The following is an 18,971-nucleotide window of genomic DNA, read 5'->3' as shown; positions in this document are numbered from 1 at the left end:
ACTTCAATGGCATAAAGCTACTGTGCCACGCCAATGGCTTTTGGGACCACCTGGTGAAGAAAACCATTCAAATATAACTGGGAGGAACAGAATTTTAACAAAGATGAAGGTCTTGCTCTAAATAAGAACTGGAATTCAATTGTAAACAAGGTGGGACAGCATAAGCCTGATTGGATGAAGACTAACCAGTCAGGAGGAATGGATGACGGGGGTATAAATAGCACTGGACTAGACATGCCCAGGCATTACCCCTGATGAAGATGGCAGAGTTTGTCATTGAAACGTCGTTAAGATCGATACCTGTACCTTGCTGGAAGCTCGAGAAGAATTTATTCATCATATACGTCAGGAAAGCACTAGATCCTTTTTCAAATTATAAATAAATTTTTTGGATGGTATGACTTCTGTTTTATTTGTTGAGCAAAATTGAAAATTAGACCTGAATTCATTTCTTCAAAGGGTCGCCAAGGCTACAAAAATAGCTTTGTATGAGACGCCTACTGGCTGGAAATTCTTTGGAAATTTGATGGATGCCAATAAACTTTCCCTTTGTGGAGAAGAAAGCTTTGGAACAGGTATTTAATTTTCTTATTTGATGGATGAATGTGATATTAGTGACATTACGAGATAAGAGGCCGAGAAATCCCTTTACTATTGTAGTTGATTATCATGAGATTTTTAAAATTGTTGCTTTCAACATTAAGGCATAGTCTAAATCTTAAAAAAAATGTGCAGTAGACAGTAATGTGATGATTTGGCAAAGCAGATTGCTCTAGTTTCCAATACTCGGGTGAATTAAAAGTCAGGAGCTAAGCCATTCCTGAAATTATTATCATGTGCTTTCTGGCAGATGTTGTGCTAATAAACTGAGAGAGAATTGTCATCTCCCTTTGGTCTTGAGACTTGGGGACAGTATTATTTGAAGCATACTCTCAAAAGAATAACAGTTGTTTCTGAGGATTGGATCTGAAGATAACTGAGCTACAAAAATCGTAAGATTTGTCTTGAATTGTACTCTAATGGAGCCTTATTTGGTTTCAGTAGCCCTACTGAGGAATGAGGCAAAACATGCACGTTTTTGTTTATGAATATTGGCCAGCTCAGGTAACTGGACAATATGCAGTAATGAAGCCTTGAATACGGAAGAAGGAACTTTATTGTTTAAATATAGAACATTTTCGAGGGCAGTTTTAGTGCAAAGCTTTTGCTTTATCTAATCTAACCTTGGAGTGCTTAATGAGAAACTGGAAATGTGTTTCTTCTGCCTGCATTCCCACACCATGATTCTTGAATTATTTTATTTAATTAAACCTTTGATTCATAGTGGTCTTTATTTTCATTATCTCTCAAGGATCTGACCACATTCGTGAAAAAGATGGTCTTTGGGCTGTGCTTGCCTGGTTGTCCATTATTGCCAAACGCAAACAAAGTGTGGAAGTGATTATGCAGGAACACTGGCAGAAATATGGTCGCAATTTTTTCACCAGGTCAGATCATATTATTAAAAAAATTAAAGTTCCTGCATTTAAACATGCATAGTTAGAGAAAAAAATCTAAATATGGTTCCAGAACTGATTTCCATGTTCATCGTCACACCTTACGCTCAAATTATGAAAAATACTGTATTACCATTTGCCAGTAAGATAAAATTTTGAAGGCGATCTTGTTGATTATTGTCTAGTACCATTTGCAGTTCATTTTCAGGAATGTTTCTTAAAAAGAAATGCCAAACATAGTGAAGTATAATAGGGTTGAAGGAGTAGACTGCATATATCCCATTTATTTAGTAGAACAGTGCAAGCATTTCTCTGAGCAGTCTGCAGGATGAACAAACAAACAGAGGGAATATCAACTGGGAAATTTATCTTTGATCCTGAAAGGATAAAAATGCTCATCATTTGGTAACTTGGATCTTAAGGTATATTACCAAACACTGCCTCAAAACACATCCAAGAACTTGTTCAGTTTCATTTGACATTTAGCAAAGTGTAATTTTGGGAGAAAAATATTGTAATTAATCTTTATCTACTTGATGAGCCTGCAACCTACTTAGAACATGCACAATCACCTAACTTATAATTCTGCTACTGTGTGAACTAGACACAGTATTTTAGAATGGGTTAGCCAGTGGACTGGGCAAGAATATCATGCTGCTTTTTAATCTGTTTTTGTTTGTTGAGAGATCCTGATTTGAAAAAGAAACATGTTTTCACAAGTACATTCCTTACTAGTTGGAAAGTTGGTTTTGCAGCAGAACTGTTGTCTTTTCCGCAAACTAATGCAGTATGCCTTTTGAAGACAAATCAGACTTCTGATGCTTGATCTGGAACGAAATCAAAGAAAAGTGGATTTAACCCTTTAGGTTAAAAACCCTATGTCACGCTGGGATAAAGAGAAAACAAATTTGTTTAAAATTGCAAAGGATGAGGGAGGACTGGATAGGACAAGTTGAAAATCTCTGGTGAGGTGAAGCCAAGGAAGTGGCAGAAATCGCCATGGATGAACTGTTAGCCTCAAAGACTCGGTAAAAAGGGGAGTACCAGAGGAATTCTATCCTTGCTCTGCCCAGGAAGAAAGGAGGTGAGTGTGGAGGTGCCCAAGAATATATGTGAGGTGGTTTATGCTTTGTCAAATATGTCAAAAGGAAGCCATGGCTTAGGAAAAAAAAGAAGACAACATAGAGGTACCAGTGTGGAAAGTACATAATCAGAACAAATACAATAGAAACAGGGGAATCCAGGTATAAAAGGGAATTCTTAAATGAGAAGGGTGGGAAGAAGCATGGTCAAGATAGCTGTGAGAGTCTTTTTTTTTTCCCTTTTTTTTTTGCTCGTCTGCCCATGAGATTGAAACAGAGATTCAGAAAGCAATGCATCTCACTGTCCACCCTCTGAGTTAAAACCAACTTGTCTTCTCTCACATAGTCCTGCCAAAGGGTCTTTATCTGAAATGTTAATTCTGTTACTATGTCTCCAGATGGTACCTAACCCGATGAGCATTTCAATTTTATTTTGGAAACATTATATGAACTGAGCAATCAGGAGTGTAGGCTGGTAATCATAAATGTCTGACAGCCACACTTATTTCATTTGAGCTGTTGAATTTATTGTGTCTACATTCGTCACTTTTTCTGATGAACCAGTGTCAAATCTCCTCCTCCTGCTCTTAGTAGCAAATATCCAATTCCCTTCTAAAATATCTGAATTTTGCCCCAGTGATAATTTTTTCCTTATGATTTATAAAAATTTCTAACCTACCAGTGGTTCAATTTAATATCAGAGAATATATACAGTATACAACCTGAAATCTTTATTCTTCACAGGCATCCACAAAACAGGGGGAAAATCCCCAAAGAATGAATGACAGAAAATATTAGAACCCTAAAGCCCTCCCCCCCCCCCCATGCACAAGCAGCAGCAAAAGCATCCAACCTCCTCCCCCTCCTTGCTCCAGCAGGCATCAATCCCTCCACCATGCAAGCAAGAGCAAAGCCCCCAGACACCATGATCTGGAGTCCATCAGAAACCACTGTCCATCCCAACACTTCAACATTTCAGACCTATGCTCTCTCTCACTAGCGAGGGAGAGAGATACAGTATATCACTCCTGCCACAACGTGAGGGGAGACCAACAGCTCGCTGCTTCAGTGTTATAATCTGTTGCATCACTTATCACTTGTCTGAATTCTTCTGACTTGAGGACTGTGGGGTGGGAGGATAGAGAGGGAGAGAGAGAGAGAGAGAAGAAAAATGAATGGGAATCACTCAAGTGCACAGGCCATCTATTGACAGCAGCGTACGTCACCTGTCTGCATCTCGCTGTCTCAATGTTTCAAATTCCCGCGACGCTTCAGTTGGCAACACTGGTTGAGGAATCGTGTCGTCTGTAGGACCACACGTCTTCCAGGCCGCACTAGAGATACCAAAATGCCAGTCCACTCAGCGAGTTCCAAGAGCGAGAACCCACTGCCCGTGAAGAACTGTAGTTTGAGCTTTTGTGATTATCTTAAATAAAACTGTTGAAGCAATATCACATTTACCCTATAATCCCAAATACTTACATTAAAAACTGTACATAATTGACTCTTTTTCAATGACAGGTATGATTATGAGGAAGTAGATGCTGCAGCAGCAAGTAAAATAATGAAGGATATGGAGGCAGTAATGTTAGACCGTGCTTTCGTTGGCCATAAATTCACAGTTTGTGAAGAAGAATACATTGTGGAAAAGGCTGATAATTTTGAATACTGTGACCCTGTTGATGGCAGTATTTCCAGAAATCAGGTAGGAAATGTTAATGTGATGTAATTGCACAATAGCTTGTTTTCCATAGAGGTAGGTTAAGGGGTAACTTGTTGGTAACTTAAATTGTGGGAATCTTGAAGATCGTGCTCTGATATGTATCTTGGGGGACAAGGTAGGAAAGAAGTACAGGTGCTGACTTCTAATAATTTAGTTTCTTTAAAGTTGCCAATCAAGGATACTTGTCAGGAAAGAACAGAAAAACCAGGAAGCAGCTGGGGTTATCTGTACAACTGATGAGAAATTTGGATGCTGTCTTTTTAAAAAGTAACTAATATGAGTTATATTGATCAAACAAGACTGATTAGGTTCAGTAGGTTTGTGTTCATTAGAATCTGGAAGAGTCAGAGAGATCTAATTTAAGCTTCCAAAGTTCAGACTAGGTGCAGGGAGGATATCTCCCATGGTTGGCATAAACAAAGGATTACTATCTCTTTAGTTGAAGAGATTCTGGACTAAGATGAGGAATAATTTCTGAAGAGTAATGAATCTGTGGAATTGTCATTGGAAGACTTAAGAAGCCAAATTGCTTAATATATTTAAGGAGATGGGTAAATTTCTTGATGCAAGAGGTGGTAAAGAGAGAGAGTGGGAATATGGTACTAAAATAGATGACGGACTATGATCATGATTTCTGATCCTATTGAATGGCAAAGAAGGCTCAAGGAGTTGCATATCTTACTCCTATTTTCTGTAATTCAGTGTAACAATGAGCTGCAATCAGTTAGAACTTTAATTCTTTTTTGTTCAGAAATGAAAATCTATTTTATTGTGGACAGTGTAGTTCCTTGTGGGTCAGTATTGAAAAGCAATTTGATTAAAATATTAAAAACCTAAATCATAAACTGACATTCATTTTTGTTGAGAATTATCAACTTTGTTCAGAGTCAGAAGTTCAAACAAAAACATAACAGTATATTGGAATAGTACAAAGTTTTTAGTCTAAAATAGATTATGGCATATCTATGATTTTTGAACATGCAATACCTATGGTAAATGCTGAAAATTTTATCACTTTTTCCACCTCTGAAATCTGTTGTAACAAAATAGAAGTGGTCAAACAAAGAATTTTGTAAAGTCAGAAGGGGAAAAGGTTTCAAATTTTATTTCACATTTACATATTAAATATTTCAGTGTAATGTTCAATCCATTTACAGTTTAACAAAATATTACCAGACTAAAATATTAATTTCCTTTCCGGCTAAGATGAATAGCCACAGGTAACTTCTAGAACTACACCTATATAATGCTACACCTGCCCATTCACTTCTTCCCTTGCCTTCATTCAGGGCCACAAGCTGTTCTTCCAGGTGAGGCAACACTTCATCTGTAAATCTGTTGGGGTCGTCCACTGTACCCAGTGGTCCCATTGTGGCCTTCTGTATATTGTGAGACTATTGTAAATTGGGGGACTGCTTTGTCAAGCACCTCTGCTCCATTTGCAAAATGCAGCATTTCCCAGTGACCAGCCATTTTAATTTCTATCCCTGATCCCATTCCGACATGTCATTCCACGGCCTCCTGTTCTGCCACGATGTGGCCACTCTCAATGTGGAAGAGCAACACCCATATTTCCTCTATGTAGCCTCCAACATGATGGCATAAGCATTGAGTTCTTCTTCCAGTAATTTTTTTTTACCTCCCCCTTCCCTCTTCTTCTTTCTCACTCTGGGCTCTTGCCTTTTCTTGTCTGCCTGTCACTTCCTCCCTGGTGCCCCTCTCCTTTCCTCTCTCCCATGGTCCACTCTCCTTCTCCCATGGCCCACTGTCCCTTCTTATCAGATTCCTACTTCTCTAGCTCTTGGCCTTTTCCACTTTTCACTTCCCAGCTTCTTAATTCATCCCCACTCCCCATATACCTGGCTTCATTTGTCATTTTCTAGCTTGTCCTCTTTCTCCTCCACCCAGTGTTTTATTCTGGCATCTTCCCCCTTCCTTTCCAGTCCTGATAAAGGGTCTTGGCCTGAAACATTGACATGTATTCATTTCCATAAATGCTGCCTGACTTGCTGAGTTCACCCAGCATTTTTGTGTGTAACTTCTATAACTTGCAGTTTTCTCAATTTTTCTCCTCGAGTTGCTGAATGATTTTATGCAGTTGCCTCCGTTCCTGGGATAGACTATCCTCAAGCCTTTCCTTTATATATAAACTTAAATAAAAGTCAGCAAGATATTGGAACATCTGAGGAAGATGTTAACCAAAAACAAATTCTAAGTTAATTGGAAATTTATGCATACATGCTACCCAGGAGTAGTTGAGGGAAGATTACAGCTTTTCTCATTTGCCTGTTTTCTCAAGTATCTAAGAGCAACCAAAAAAAATACAGTTGCTATTCTATCACCAATCTGCTAACTCAAAAACTAGGAATTAAATCTTCAGAAGAGATATGAATATCTTTCTAATTTCTTGCTGGAAGATAATATAAACATTCTACTTTTACATTTCTTATGCACCAATAGCTCATGGTAACAGAAAGCTGTGTGTATTTAGAATATATGTCATGTCGTTAACGAGTCACAGCATCAGTGTCAGCTTGTGAATAATTGTCATAAATCTTATGTTGACAGGGATTGAGAATAATTTTCACAGATGGATCACGCCTTATCTTTAGATTAAGTGGAACTGGCAGTGCTGGAGCAACGATCAGAGTTTATATTGATAGCTACTATAAAGATGCTTGTAAAATCTTCAAAGATCCACAGGTAATTATTTAGTCTACAAAGTGAATTTCAATTCCCATCTTCCTTTATCTTTTATTTAAACACTTTATGTTGTGACCTTGCTTCTCCAAACTATATAATTATATGCAATAAGACAGCAGCAGAGGAGTTCATTTTTACTGGAAACCTGATTGGGATTTCTATAAATCAAGAAGAGGATAATTTTACTTCCTGCTGCAACCTTGGTTAAAACCTACAATTTAATTCATGAAGTATCATGTTTTGTTAGAATTATTTATTGAGATATTGCAGATGAAAATTGATGACTACTTAATAAGTTTGTTTTGAGCAAGCCAAACGCAAACAGCAGCACATGAGCATTTTCAGTACTGTATTTGGAAAAAGCTACCTGGCCCATAATTTACCAGTCTTGTTTGAAAACTGATTTTCTAACAAGTAAATGTTCAATCTTGGCTGACAATCTGCATGATTTTCTAGCAAATTTCAAGCATGTATTAAGAAAAGAACATCTCAGCCTAATTTTCCAAGGCATTGATAGACAGAAAAATTCTCATAATAGTTCAACTGTTTCCCCAGAGTCTGGAAAAAAAATAAAAAGACTAAAATAAAACTAAATAGGATTGCCTATGAAAACAACTAATGTACAATGTTTCTCTATGAAGGAATCTCTCCATGTCTGACTGAGTAATTGTGTGTAACTCATTTTGTGTTATTTTTACTTTGACCTTTTGCTTTCTTTTAAACATATGGCTCAATGCTTTGCTGATTGCAACATGAATCAAATGATAATTAACACAATAATTTCCAGTTTTCTAAAATGTATTTAATCTTATGAATATATCATAACCTTGTTTGATCTTACTTGTTAATTTAGTCAGGGATGTTTCGCTTGTTGGAAGCATTATTTGGGGAGAAAGAACTCCTTTTGTTTTATCCATAGCATAAAGCTTTGGATGATTTGGGTCCACAGTGGTTTGCAGATTTTTTTGGGTTTACCCCAACCCCCAGCCTCTGGACTGCATCCCCAGTGCCCCTCTCTCCCTTTCTGGCTATTACATAAAATGTATAAAGAGTTTTGATTTATGATGCATCGTGAAAGAAAATGGAAACTTTTCATCAACAATTTTAGTGTACATTAGTAGTCCAACTATTTACTACTTCATTGCTTTTTCAACTTTCAATGACGTGGATGGGCTTGGTGCAGTGATATCAGGCTGAATGTCACTCAGAAGGAGCCTCAGATAACCCACGTTCAGTAATTTGCAGTCTGTTCCATTGCTTTGAGAGAAGTTGATTGAATGTACTGAAAGCACATTCCACTAAAGATGGTGGTGGAAAGGAAATAAGGAACATCTTGACCTTTATCCACAGCACAAGATAGCATTCAGAGTTGTCTTTCTGCAACCAAAAGTCTTGATATGACTTCTTGAACCTTCAGTTCCAAGTAATTTTGTAGAGAGATCAATTCTTCTGCCATCCTTCCTGTTAACTCCTCATTACAAGTATTCAAGAATGGATTTATTACCCAATCTGGAACTTGGATCAAGAGAAGATCCTGAAATCTCTCTGACATGTCTTTATGCAGCTCACCCAGGTGGGCACAGTATACTTGAAGATCATCATCTAGTGTTGTTTATTTCTCTTCTGTTACATACCCCGTAACTGGGTTGCCAAACCAGCAGAAATGGAACGCTCGTTGGAGTCTGGATTACTAGGAACTAATAAAGTTTTATTAAAGAAATAAGTAATACAGTACACTAATCGTAAGGATATAATTGTAACAGGTTAGCAATGATAATACACGCATATACACAGAACTAGGGTAATAGGAATCAACCAAGCTCTATCGCAGTCTAGGGGTAAAATGATCAGCCTTAAGTGAAGCAGAGTTCAGTTCAGTTTAGTGCAGTTCGAAGTAGTCGCTGTTGTTGTACCGTTGGGGGGAGAGGGAGTGAGAGAGAAAGATGCAGTTGGTTTCGGGCAGACCTTTTGATGTCTCCTGATCCTGCTGTGGTCACCGACCGTGACCCTTCTGTTCCGGATATGATCGTTCTTCCGCGGTGAACCCAGCACCCAGTCAAGGGTGGACACACACCCCAGGTTCCCACCAATCGTACCTTTACACCCTGTGAGCCTCTGACCAATTCCCGCGAACCAGTCCTCCAAACTCCCACCAACTTGTAGGGGCACACTGCTCTTTCCACGGTCTCGTGGCGTGTCGTGCCTTAGCAAACCTGCTCTTTTTATCCCCCTGCTCTTTTTATCCCCCTGCTGGGGTATCACTTGTCCATCAAACTTCAAACAGTTCAGGTTCAAAGCAAATGGTCTGTCAATATCTGAATTGTGTTTCTTTCACGTTAATCTCTCTTCTCTCATTAGCATTTTGAATGTTTCTCCATTGTCTTCCGTTATCTCTCTCATTAGCATCATCCGTCCGGTAGCTCTGCTTGGCATCACATATGACACTTCCAACTCAGAGAGTTTCTGAAATTGGAAAAGGTGTAATGGCCAGTGTTGCACATAGGATTAACTTGGACAGAAATGTGAAGACAACTGATTTGACTTTGATAAGATTTGCATCATTTCCTTGCAATTGAAGATAAAGTTTCATTAAACTTTATGAATAATTCTGACAAATAAGCAATGTCATGCCTAATATTCATGAGTGGATTACTGAATTTTCAAAGCATTTTATCACATTTTTAAAAATGCATAGAAGTATCTCAGGCAGTTCTTTTTTAGAGCCATCTGACTTCTGTGTGCAAAAGCAAGCATTCAATCTCATAATAATTGTTAATACAAAACTCTCAAACTAGTCAAGAACTGAGAGCGTGGGACTTGTTTTTATTTATCCCTGTGATAACCGTATTTAACAATTTGTACAGCCAATCACAGTTTTTTTGCGACTAGATGTTGTCTGTGAATTACACAGTGAATAGTAAATATGTTAGGTACACCTATTTCAAGAAAGTAATAACCCCATGGTGGCATCTTGTCGTTGATGGTGCCCTTTCTGTTGCACAAGCCAGAATGCTGGTGAGCAGAATATCCTTCTCTTTGGAAAAATTGCTTACAGCCCAAAATGTTGACTCCCCTTCATGTCTGTTTCTAGTCCCTTTGCAAATAACAACTCTTAACCATGCTTTCATCTTTTGTGAAGCAAACATAGCCAAGGAACAAAGATCTGTTGCCTGGCAAAGATGATTCATCCAACTGCAGAGCAAGTTCTATTGTCCTATGTATGTTGCACAATGTGCTTCCCACATCCTCTTGTTTCATTTATTCATCTTTGAACAGAGTTGTTGCTGAGCAGAATAATTTTAATTGTTTGATCTAGTGACTTAAGCAAATCCGTACTCAGAACCTGAACTTTATTAAACACCATACCCTAGTTCACAGAAATTGTGTCACTGTGTGATTAGAATATGAGAGTTGAACTAGCTAACACTGTACTACAGTAGTGAATGGCAATAATGCCATGGCCGAGCCTGGAAATAACATGATTTGTTAAACACAGATATCTCATGATATGCTAAATACAGAAGTAGCACATTGTTTTTCAACAACTATAACGCACTTCGAGCAATGTCTAAGGGAATAGTGGGTTAGCAAGAGATGAGATGATGACGCGATCGTTATAATCAATTGTGAGGCACTGAGGATCAAATGTTTATAATAAGTAATTCATTTCTTAGATGTAATCCATCAGCTGTCGCCATTGCTGCTAAGCACTTACCCCACATAACCCTTTATCTTTATTGCCCTCTTAGAAACTCCCACCATCCCCAGGGGGGTGATATCGCCCACTTTGGGAACCATTGATTTGGGACCCTTAAATCAAATCTTAATGTGGCATACCTGAAATACTTCTCTGAAGGCAATTAATTATAGTTAAGATATAGCTTCTCATTGTTATCCCATCTTTTATTCATTGTCATCGTTGATGGTTAGTTTTCATGGTTTTCAGCTAAGGAGAATTGTTGCATCTAAATTCACTTGTGTTCTCATTTATGAATTGGCTTCTAGCCAGTGGTGCTGCATTGTAGTCAGCAGTGATACCATTGAAGTTTAATAGTCTCCTTCATTATAGATCATTGAAGCTTGATAGACCTCTGTTACACTGATTGAAATTAATTAGCAAAGTATGGCTGATGGAGCTCCCTTCTGAACTTCCCAGTTAGTGTAGTTCAATTACTAACTGGATGGCTCTCAGTGCTGTAGTTCGTAAGTGAATTGTAACACTTGGAATTTTGTTGCCAATCTCCATTGATGATGGCTAATCAGAGGTAGTGTTACCACAGTTTGATTTAATGTTTCTGCAGCAATGACAAAAGAAAAAACGAATCAGCTCATGTACCTTGGTCTTGTTAGTATTTAGGGATCTATTTTGAAATCATTAACTTCATTCCCTGTTTACTCAATAGACAAATACTGTACTCTGTGCTAGCTTTTATTATCTCAGATAATCAAAGTTCATTGTAATAGGTATAGGAGGGTAACCAGCACTAATGGAATGTTTTGCCCTCAAATGGTGAGAAAAATTGATAGGGAATGATTTTCCCCTTTATATGCACTGTATTTCATTAGCATTTTGTTATAATGACCCATAAAGTTGACATCAGAGTAACTGAAATTTAAGTTGTTCTTCTACCAAAATTAGTAATGTCTGGCTAGAGTTCATGACTTGATTAACAACCTCCAGTTTAAGTAGAAACACATCTAGTGAGCTGCGCGAACTGAATGCTGAAGGAACTGAGCAGGTCAGGCAGATCTATGGAGGGGAATAAAAGACTTCCATATGCTGCCTGTCCTGCTGAGTTTCTCCAGCATTTTGTGTGTTTTGCTCAGGATTTCCAGCATTTGCAGAATCTCCTGTGTTTACAATTAGGTGCTTTTAATGAGCTGTTTGCTTGGTGTGGGTCTGCACATGTGTGTGCATTATTAATGAGTTTTTAAACTATTGACTTACATTTTAATTCTGTAACAAACATGCATAAAACAATACTTTAGGTATAGTTATTTTTTGACAGTTTTATTAATTAAAATTATAAAAAATAGTCTTTAATATCTTAATGGTTAAATAGAATCTTGGAAACCAAAAGGTTCCAGATCTGACCTTCACTGATAGGATAGCATTTGGGGTTCTATTTATGGTCCTTGAATTCTTGTGTCAAAGTGAAGAAGTGCAGCCAGAATGCTGATTTCACTTCTGTGACTTGTGGTAGAAAGTGTGTATGTGTTTTTTTTTGATGGCTACTTCCCAAATTAAACACCTACAAGAAATAAATTGGCTTCTAAGTCCACACAGGAAGAGTGGCCACTTGGATTAGGCGCAAGTGAGTTCCACTGCTGTTAAGACACTGCAGGATCACTCAATGCCATCAGGAGCTGAAGACCAAAAAATTGTAAAAATAATGCAGTGTAATGTTACAATTTAATGAAACAGAAAAGTGCATGCTGTGAAATGTCAGTAGTTAACAGATGTGCTGTTAGGAGATTGATATTAACCATGACATTTTAGAAAAGCAGACTTCTCCCACAGAATGAAAAATCTTGAAAAGATTCAGACATTAGTTTCCTCCCTGTGACCTCATGATATTGTATACAGAAGAACAAACTAAACAGAAAGATTCAACTCAGAAATTCACACATTTACTTTAAAGCAATAAACTACAAGATACATTGAACATGCAAAATAGTGCAGTGAAAGCAAGACAAAATTGAATACACACATTATTTTGGAAAATGCCCACTCTTTTGTCGTTAAAATTCTGAGAGATTCAAACCCTGAGGTTTATTTCAACATTGTACAAGAAGATGATTTGGTCAATTGGCTTCTTGTAGAGCAACTATTCAGCCACATTCCCTGATGGTTTTTTTTTGGGAGTGGTCCTTCAAGTTATTTCCCCTCAAGTGCCTATCCAATTCACTTTTGGAAGTCCCAATGGACTCTAACTGTGATCCCATCACCCTTACAGTTAGTGACTTCCAGATCAATAAAAGGCAACCAAGTTCTGAATTTTGTATTTAACGCATCTGTAGCTTTTACCCATCAATTTGAATCTGCTCTGCTTCTCTCTATTGCTCTTTCAGTCTACCATGACCTTGTTAAACTCTCAACTTCTATGGCTCCAAGGGGAACAATACATGCTTCTAAATCCCTCAACCCAAGTCTTTATGTGTATTGCTTCCAATTTTACTTAGACAGCATGCCTTTCCTTGGTAAAGACCAGCACAAAGTACTCAGTAAATACTTGAACATTGCAATTCCTTTCTCTTCACATGTTCCTTTCCTAGTTCAGGTTCCGGAGGAGGTTGTAGGAGGCTGCCCTAAGAGTCTTCCAGTTATAAGTTTTATCACCATACTCAGAAAATAGTGTTTCTGGAGATTGAGATATTCAATATGGTCACAGAAGTCTAGGCGCAGCTCCAACCACATCTGTATGAGCCTTGCTACATTTGAAGATGAAGGTTACCTTCACCCTGATCTGCTTAACATTAAATGCACACTGCATGGCTATACTCTGCCCCTCCCCATTTCCATCCCTTCACTTGTTTGACATCTTTGCTAGTCCTTTAGGTTCAAGGATGACTTGTTTCCACTGGCATTGTGGGTTCAGAAGTGGCGAATGAAGCTAATGAATGGTTTGTAGATTCTTGCAAAAGATAGGGCTGGTAGTTAGATGGTGGATAGTTGAGGTGGTAGGGCCTGATGTGTGCTCCTGATGAATGACCTTGATGTCCAGATACTGTTCCCAATGCTTGTATTCCACTTCTGGGTATTCTCAGGAAAGATATATATTTACCATCAGCTTGAGACATCCCCAGTTTAAAAGTCTCCGATTGTTTTCTTACAGGTTTACCTTCCAAAATATTGGGAATTCCCCAATATAACCACTCTAGAATTATTGCATATCGAATTTCCTGCAAAAATGCCCCACTTTTTCCTTTACACTATTTAATGATATATAAATGACCTTCAATAGTATAATGTATATTTTGAATCTTAATTTCCAACCATATGGTCTATTATTTCCACAAGAATATTCTTTCTCTAATCTATTATCTTCCTTTAAACTATTATTTTTCTTTACGCAGCTTCCTTGAAGAATATTATGAACATTTTGTAGTACTCTATTATCTTAGCCACATCAATTAGGATGTATCTGCCCACAATCTCTTCCTAAACATTGGAATGCATTTCAACACCTGGCTGTTTTCATCACTCCACATTCTCCACCACCACTAAACTGCCCATTGTATTTATTCAGAGCTTCACCCGCCCAAGTGTCATATTGAGTATTCATCATTCATTCTCCCTACTCCTGCACTTTGGGATGATCAACCCCCTTGTTATCCTGAATAGCATTGTCATCCTGGAACACACAGGTTCAGGGTATGCTTACTCTCCCTTGTGTTCAAGATTGATTCCAACTAAAAAGTCTTAGTTTAAATTTGATTACCTGGAAGTACTTTCTGCACTCGTTGTTCCAGAATTCTGAAGATTCCACATGATGTAAGAATTGAGTCTCAGCAGTCTTAGCTAAGGGTGATTGATAAGTTCGTGGCCTAAGGTAGACGGAGTCAATTTTAGAAAACCTAGCACATTTATTTTTCTTACACTTACACACTTAGTCCAGCGGTCGTGGAGCATCTGGATCCCTTCTTTGTAGAAGTCGGCATCTTGGACCTCCAGAAGTGGTCCACAGCAGGGGTGATTGAAAGGTTTGTGGCCTAAAGTAGAAGAAGATGAGTAGAAACTTCAAACTTTCTGCATTTTCACTCAGAGTTGAACTGCATGTGCATGTAATGAGAGCTTCTTAACTCATCTCCTTCTACTGTGCTAGGTTTTCTAAAACTGATTCCTTCTACCTTAGTCCACGAACTTACCAGTCACTCCTCGTATCTTACAAAACTGTATTGGTTGCATTATGTTGCCCATTGGACCATATGGCAGACATCCCACCTCTCCCGGAAGTTCCAGGAGTCTCCCGCATTTTGATAGTGGCTCCCTGATGCTCGGAAATTATATACAATATCCCGGAAATCGATTTTTTTTTAGAGGGAGAGCGAGCATCCTAATTGGTCTCTCTTTGTGCTAAGAGTGGTCCCCATCCACTAGGCCGCGAGGAAACAATATGATTTGGCGATATGAGTCAGCTGCACCTTTCCTCATTCCCTGTCACGCACTGTTGAATTTGAATGCAGGCAAGGTCATTACGCACGCATCATGCATGTCAGCGTGGGAAGATCAACTCCTCGAGCTTGCAAATGACGGCGGGCTGAAAAGTATGTTTGACATAACATCTTTGCTGGCATTCTGGATTAAAGTCAAGGCTAAATATCCTGAGATAGCCACAAAAGCACTGAAAACGTTGCTTCCATTTCCAACATATCTCTGCGAAGTGGAGTTTTCTGCAATGAATGCAACAAAAACAAAATTGCAGAATAGACTGGACACAAGGATCCCCCTTTGAGTATCGCTGTCTCCCATCACCCCTTGATGGGACCGTCTTATTGTAAGAAAACAAGCCCAGGGCTCCAACTATTCAGCGATATTGGTGTGTTGCAATGATTTTATATGTTCATACAAGGAAAATATGTGCTGTGTTTAATATCCAAACGTTACTTAAAATGTTATGATGCTATTGACTTATAATTAACTTATCATTATATTCATACGAGGAAAATATGCGCTGTATGTTCAATATTAAATTCGTTAGATAAACGCTTCTGGAAACGAAATTGAGCGTATTAGCCGCTTATAAGTGACTTACAGTTGACTTATCACCTATATTCCGGTCGTGATTAACACCCCCCCCCCCCCCCGCCCCCCATGCGGTCAGCCGGTCTGCAAGAATGTTGTCAATATTAAACCGGTCCACGGTGCAATAAATGTTGGGGACCCCTCCTAAGTAGACTTATCAGTTTTCTCTGTGGGCGGGCTTTACAGTCGACCTCAAAAATAATGACAGTTGCTCGCTGTTCTGTTTGAAACAGTGACTTTTCTATTGCTCATGGTGGGTTAAGACTGTAAAAGACATGTTGAGGTGAGCTTAACAGGTGTCATTCATTCATTAGCTTAGCTAACGTTATTTAAACTAGCTGGCTGGCTGCTAAGGAGCTACGCTATTGATGTCCTACATGATGAGGCCAAACTCCCTGTAGACTTGCTTAAAGTTGTAATAGAATAAACATGATAATATAATATAAGTACATATTTTAATGTCACATTTTCTGCATATACCCATCTTGGTTTACAGATTAGACAAAATCACCAAACCAAGTATTACATACACCCTTGGAGGTCGACCGGGGGGTGGGGGGGTGAGGGGGTGAGGGGTTGTGGGGGATGGGGGTGCTACCTCCCTGAAATGTGTTTTTGCAGTGTAGGATGTCTGATGTGGAGCAGATAGGATCTAAACAGTTGGAAGAAGCCATGCATGTGAAATGTTTAAAAGATTACCAGTTACTTCCAGTTTTATGAAGGATTCATTTGAGAAGAGAGCTTACTGATCTTTGCTGCACTGCACTCAGAAGCTATGGCAGTTGTCCATAATCTATGAAACTCCAATTCTTCTTTCACTCTTCAGATGCACATTATTAATGTGTTATCCTAATTGAACCTTCAAGTGAATCACCAATAACATGCATTTTTCACTCCTGCTTTCCTGTTTAAACTCGTTACTAGAGAGTTGGTTTCTTTTAAATTTGTGCTTTATATTTAATTCCCTGTTCCAATTGGAAAAGCCACAATTAATCTTATAGTCACGTGCCTTTCAGAGAGATCACTTTGTAAGTCCCAAAGAGTGTTTTCCTACTTAATAAACTTGATCTTCAATCTATATTAAACCTCCTATTCTGCCATTTAAACATGATCTTTCATTCACTTTGCTCCTCCTCTTTGCCCAAAGTTTGTCATCTGTGTATCTTGGTCTCCTGTACAGCTAATTCCTAATATCAGTCCTGAAAGTAGCCTTGTTAGTTGCAGATGGTGCAGAGATGGGAGTCATATAAGCACGGGGATAAAGGGGCATGGGCATAATCATAGTGTGTGTGCACACTTCTTAAAATTTGATTTCTGTTTCTTTTACAGGCAATGCTCAGCCCTCTAATAAAAATTGCTCTGAAGTTTTCTCAGATTCATGAACGAACAGGTCGCACCAAGCCAACAGTGATCACATAAATATATAATATTAAATCAGAAGATAAAATAATAGAGAAGTATTAACTAAAGATATTAAAACACCTGGAAAATGTGAAGTGCTATTGTAAACTATCATCTCACACTGTTTTCTGAATATTAAGGCCTTATGAGGAAAACTGAGGCTTAAATATTGTATTAAAATATCATTAATATATATTATATGCTCTTGATGTATTTTTTTCAAATTGCAATGCAAACTCAAAATGATTGTAGTTCATTACTATGTTTAATATCCTTTATCAATACCAGTTCTGTACTGCAACCAGAAACACTGCAAATTGTAACATATGATACCATCTGCTATTTTAAGGTGAAGTAAACAAGTATCAACAAAAATGGGGCTTTTTTTTAATAATAAGCAGGAGTTAATTATTTCAAGAATTATTAAGGTGTTCATTTGTGCATTCTACTTAAGTCACAAAATATTCATTTATTCGCTGATTTCAGTTCACCAGAGAAACTTTGTTGATTGTATTGCATGTTCAGGATGACCCAAAAATTAAATTACAAATTTTTTTGCCTGAATTATTGCATAAAGTTGCTTGTAAATTGCAGTACCAAGATTATTATTGTATGTTCTGGCAAAGTGAAAGATTTCATCATTTACTTTCATACTCTCAACAAGTTAGCATCCAAACTACAGAAAGCTGACAATAATCATCATGTAATGCATATTTAATATCTGTCCTACCACCATGCGTGTTGGCTGCTGTACATAGCATATTAGGCTATGTGGAGTAAACCTGATTTTAATAATAAGAAGCCATTCAGATGAAATAGTGTATGTCAAAGAATCAAAAACTAATTTCTAAATTTATTGGCGATTCATCTGAGAGGAGAACTTACTGGGTTTTATTGCACTGCACTTCGGAGCTGTGGTTGTTGTGGAGATGTTTCTTTTCTCTCAAGTTAAAACTTACTAATCTTGGCCGCTCTACTAATTGGTAGAACTCCAGCATGAATCAGAAGCAGTCAGGGAGGAAGTTAAGCTAATCTCCAGAGGAGGTTGTAGGAGGCTGCCCTAAGAGTCTTCCAGTTATAAGTTTTATCACCATACTCAGAAAATAGTGTTTCTGGAGATTGAGATATTCAATATGGTCACAGAAGTCTAGGCGCAGCTCCAACCACATCTGTATGAGCCTTGCTGCATTTGAAGATGAAGGTTACCTTCACCCTGATCTGCTTAACATTAAATGCACACTGCATGGCTATAGCATCTGGTATATACAGTATGTCTTATAGCGACCCACACAAAGTGCTGCAGGAACTCAGCTTGTCAGGCAGCATCTATGGAAATGAATAAACAGTTGACATTTCAGGCCAAGAGCCTTCTGCAGGACTGGGAAGGGGGGGTAGGGGTGGATTTGCCAGAATAAAAAGGTGGGGAGAGGGAAAGGAAGATAGCTAGAAGGTGATAGGTAAAGCCAAGTGGATGGGAAAGGTAACGGGCTGGAGAGGAAGGAGACCATGGAAGAAAGGGAAGAAGGAGGGGCATCAGGGGGTGATGTCAAGCAGGTAAGAAGAGGTAAGAGGCCAGAGTGGTGAATAGAAGAAGAGAGAAGGGGGAAGGAAAGAAATTTTACCAGAAGAGGAAATCAGTTTGAAGGCAACAGAGAGCTATCCTCCTTCCTCTCCCCCGCTATTCTGGCTTCTTCCCTTATCCTTACCAGTCTTGTAAGAAGGGTCCTGGCCTGAAATGTCGTCTGTTTATTTATTTCCATAGTTGCTGCCTGACCTGCTGTGTTCCTCCTGCATTTTGTGTGTGTTGCTTTAGATTTTCA

The 18,971-nt window shown here is 38.4% G+C and overlaps 1 protein-coding gene across 2 annotated transcripts in view; it reads left to right on the top strand.

Annotated features, from left to right (window-relative positions):
• The window catches only part of pgm1 (phosphoglucomutase 1), a 90,061-nt gene extending 72,361 nt beyond the window's left edge, over positions 1-17,700 (top strand). Inside the window, exons 7-11 of one of the 2 annotated variants that reach the window (XM_072273904.1) lie at positions 460-575; positions 1,352-1,487; positions 4,100-4,283; positions 6,870-7,004; positions 17,080-17,700. In XM_072273904.1, the coding sequence (XP_072130005.1) occupies positions 460-575; positions 1,352-1,487; positions 4,100-4,283; positions 6,870-7,004; positions 17,080-17,169 (661 nt within the window). In that variant the 3' untranslated portion in view covers positions 17,170-17,700. The remainder of the gene's footprint in view (positions 1-459; positions 576-1,351; positions 1,488-4,099; positions 4,284-6,869; positions 7,005-17,079) is intronic. The other variant, XM_072273905.1, reaches the window with a different exon arrangement.
• The last annotated feature ends 1,271 nt before the right edge of the window (positions 17,701-18,971 follow it).

This window comes from Mobula birostris, chromosome 12 (assembly GCF_030028105.1).
Source record: "Mobula birostris isolate sMobBir1 chromosome 12, sMobBir1.hap1, whole genome shotgun sequence".
Classification (NCBI taxonomy): domain Eukaryota; kingdom Metazoa; phylum Chordata; class Chondrichthyes; order Myliobatiformes; family Myliobatidae; genus Mobula; species Mobula birostris.
The sequence above is the reverse complement of the archived record's forward strand: the minus strand, read 5'-3'. Positions and strand labels throughout refer to the sequence as shown.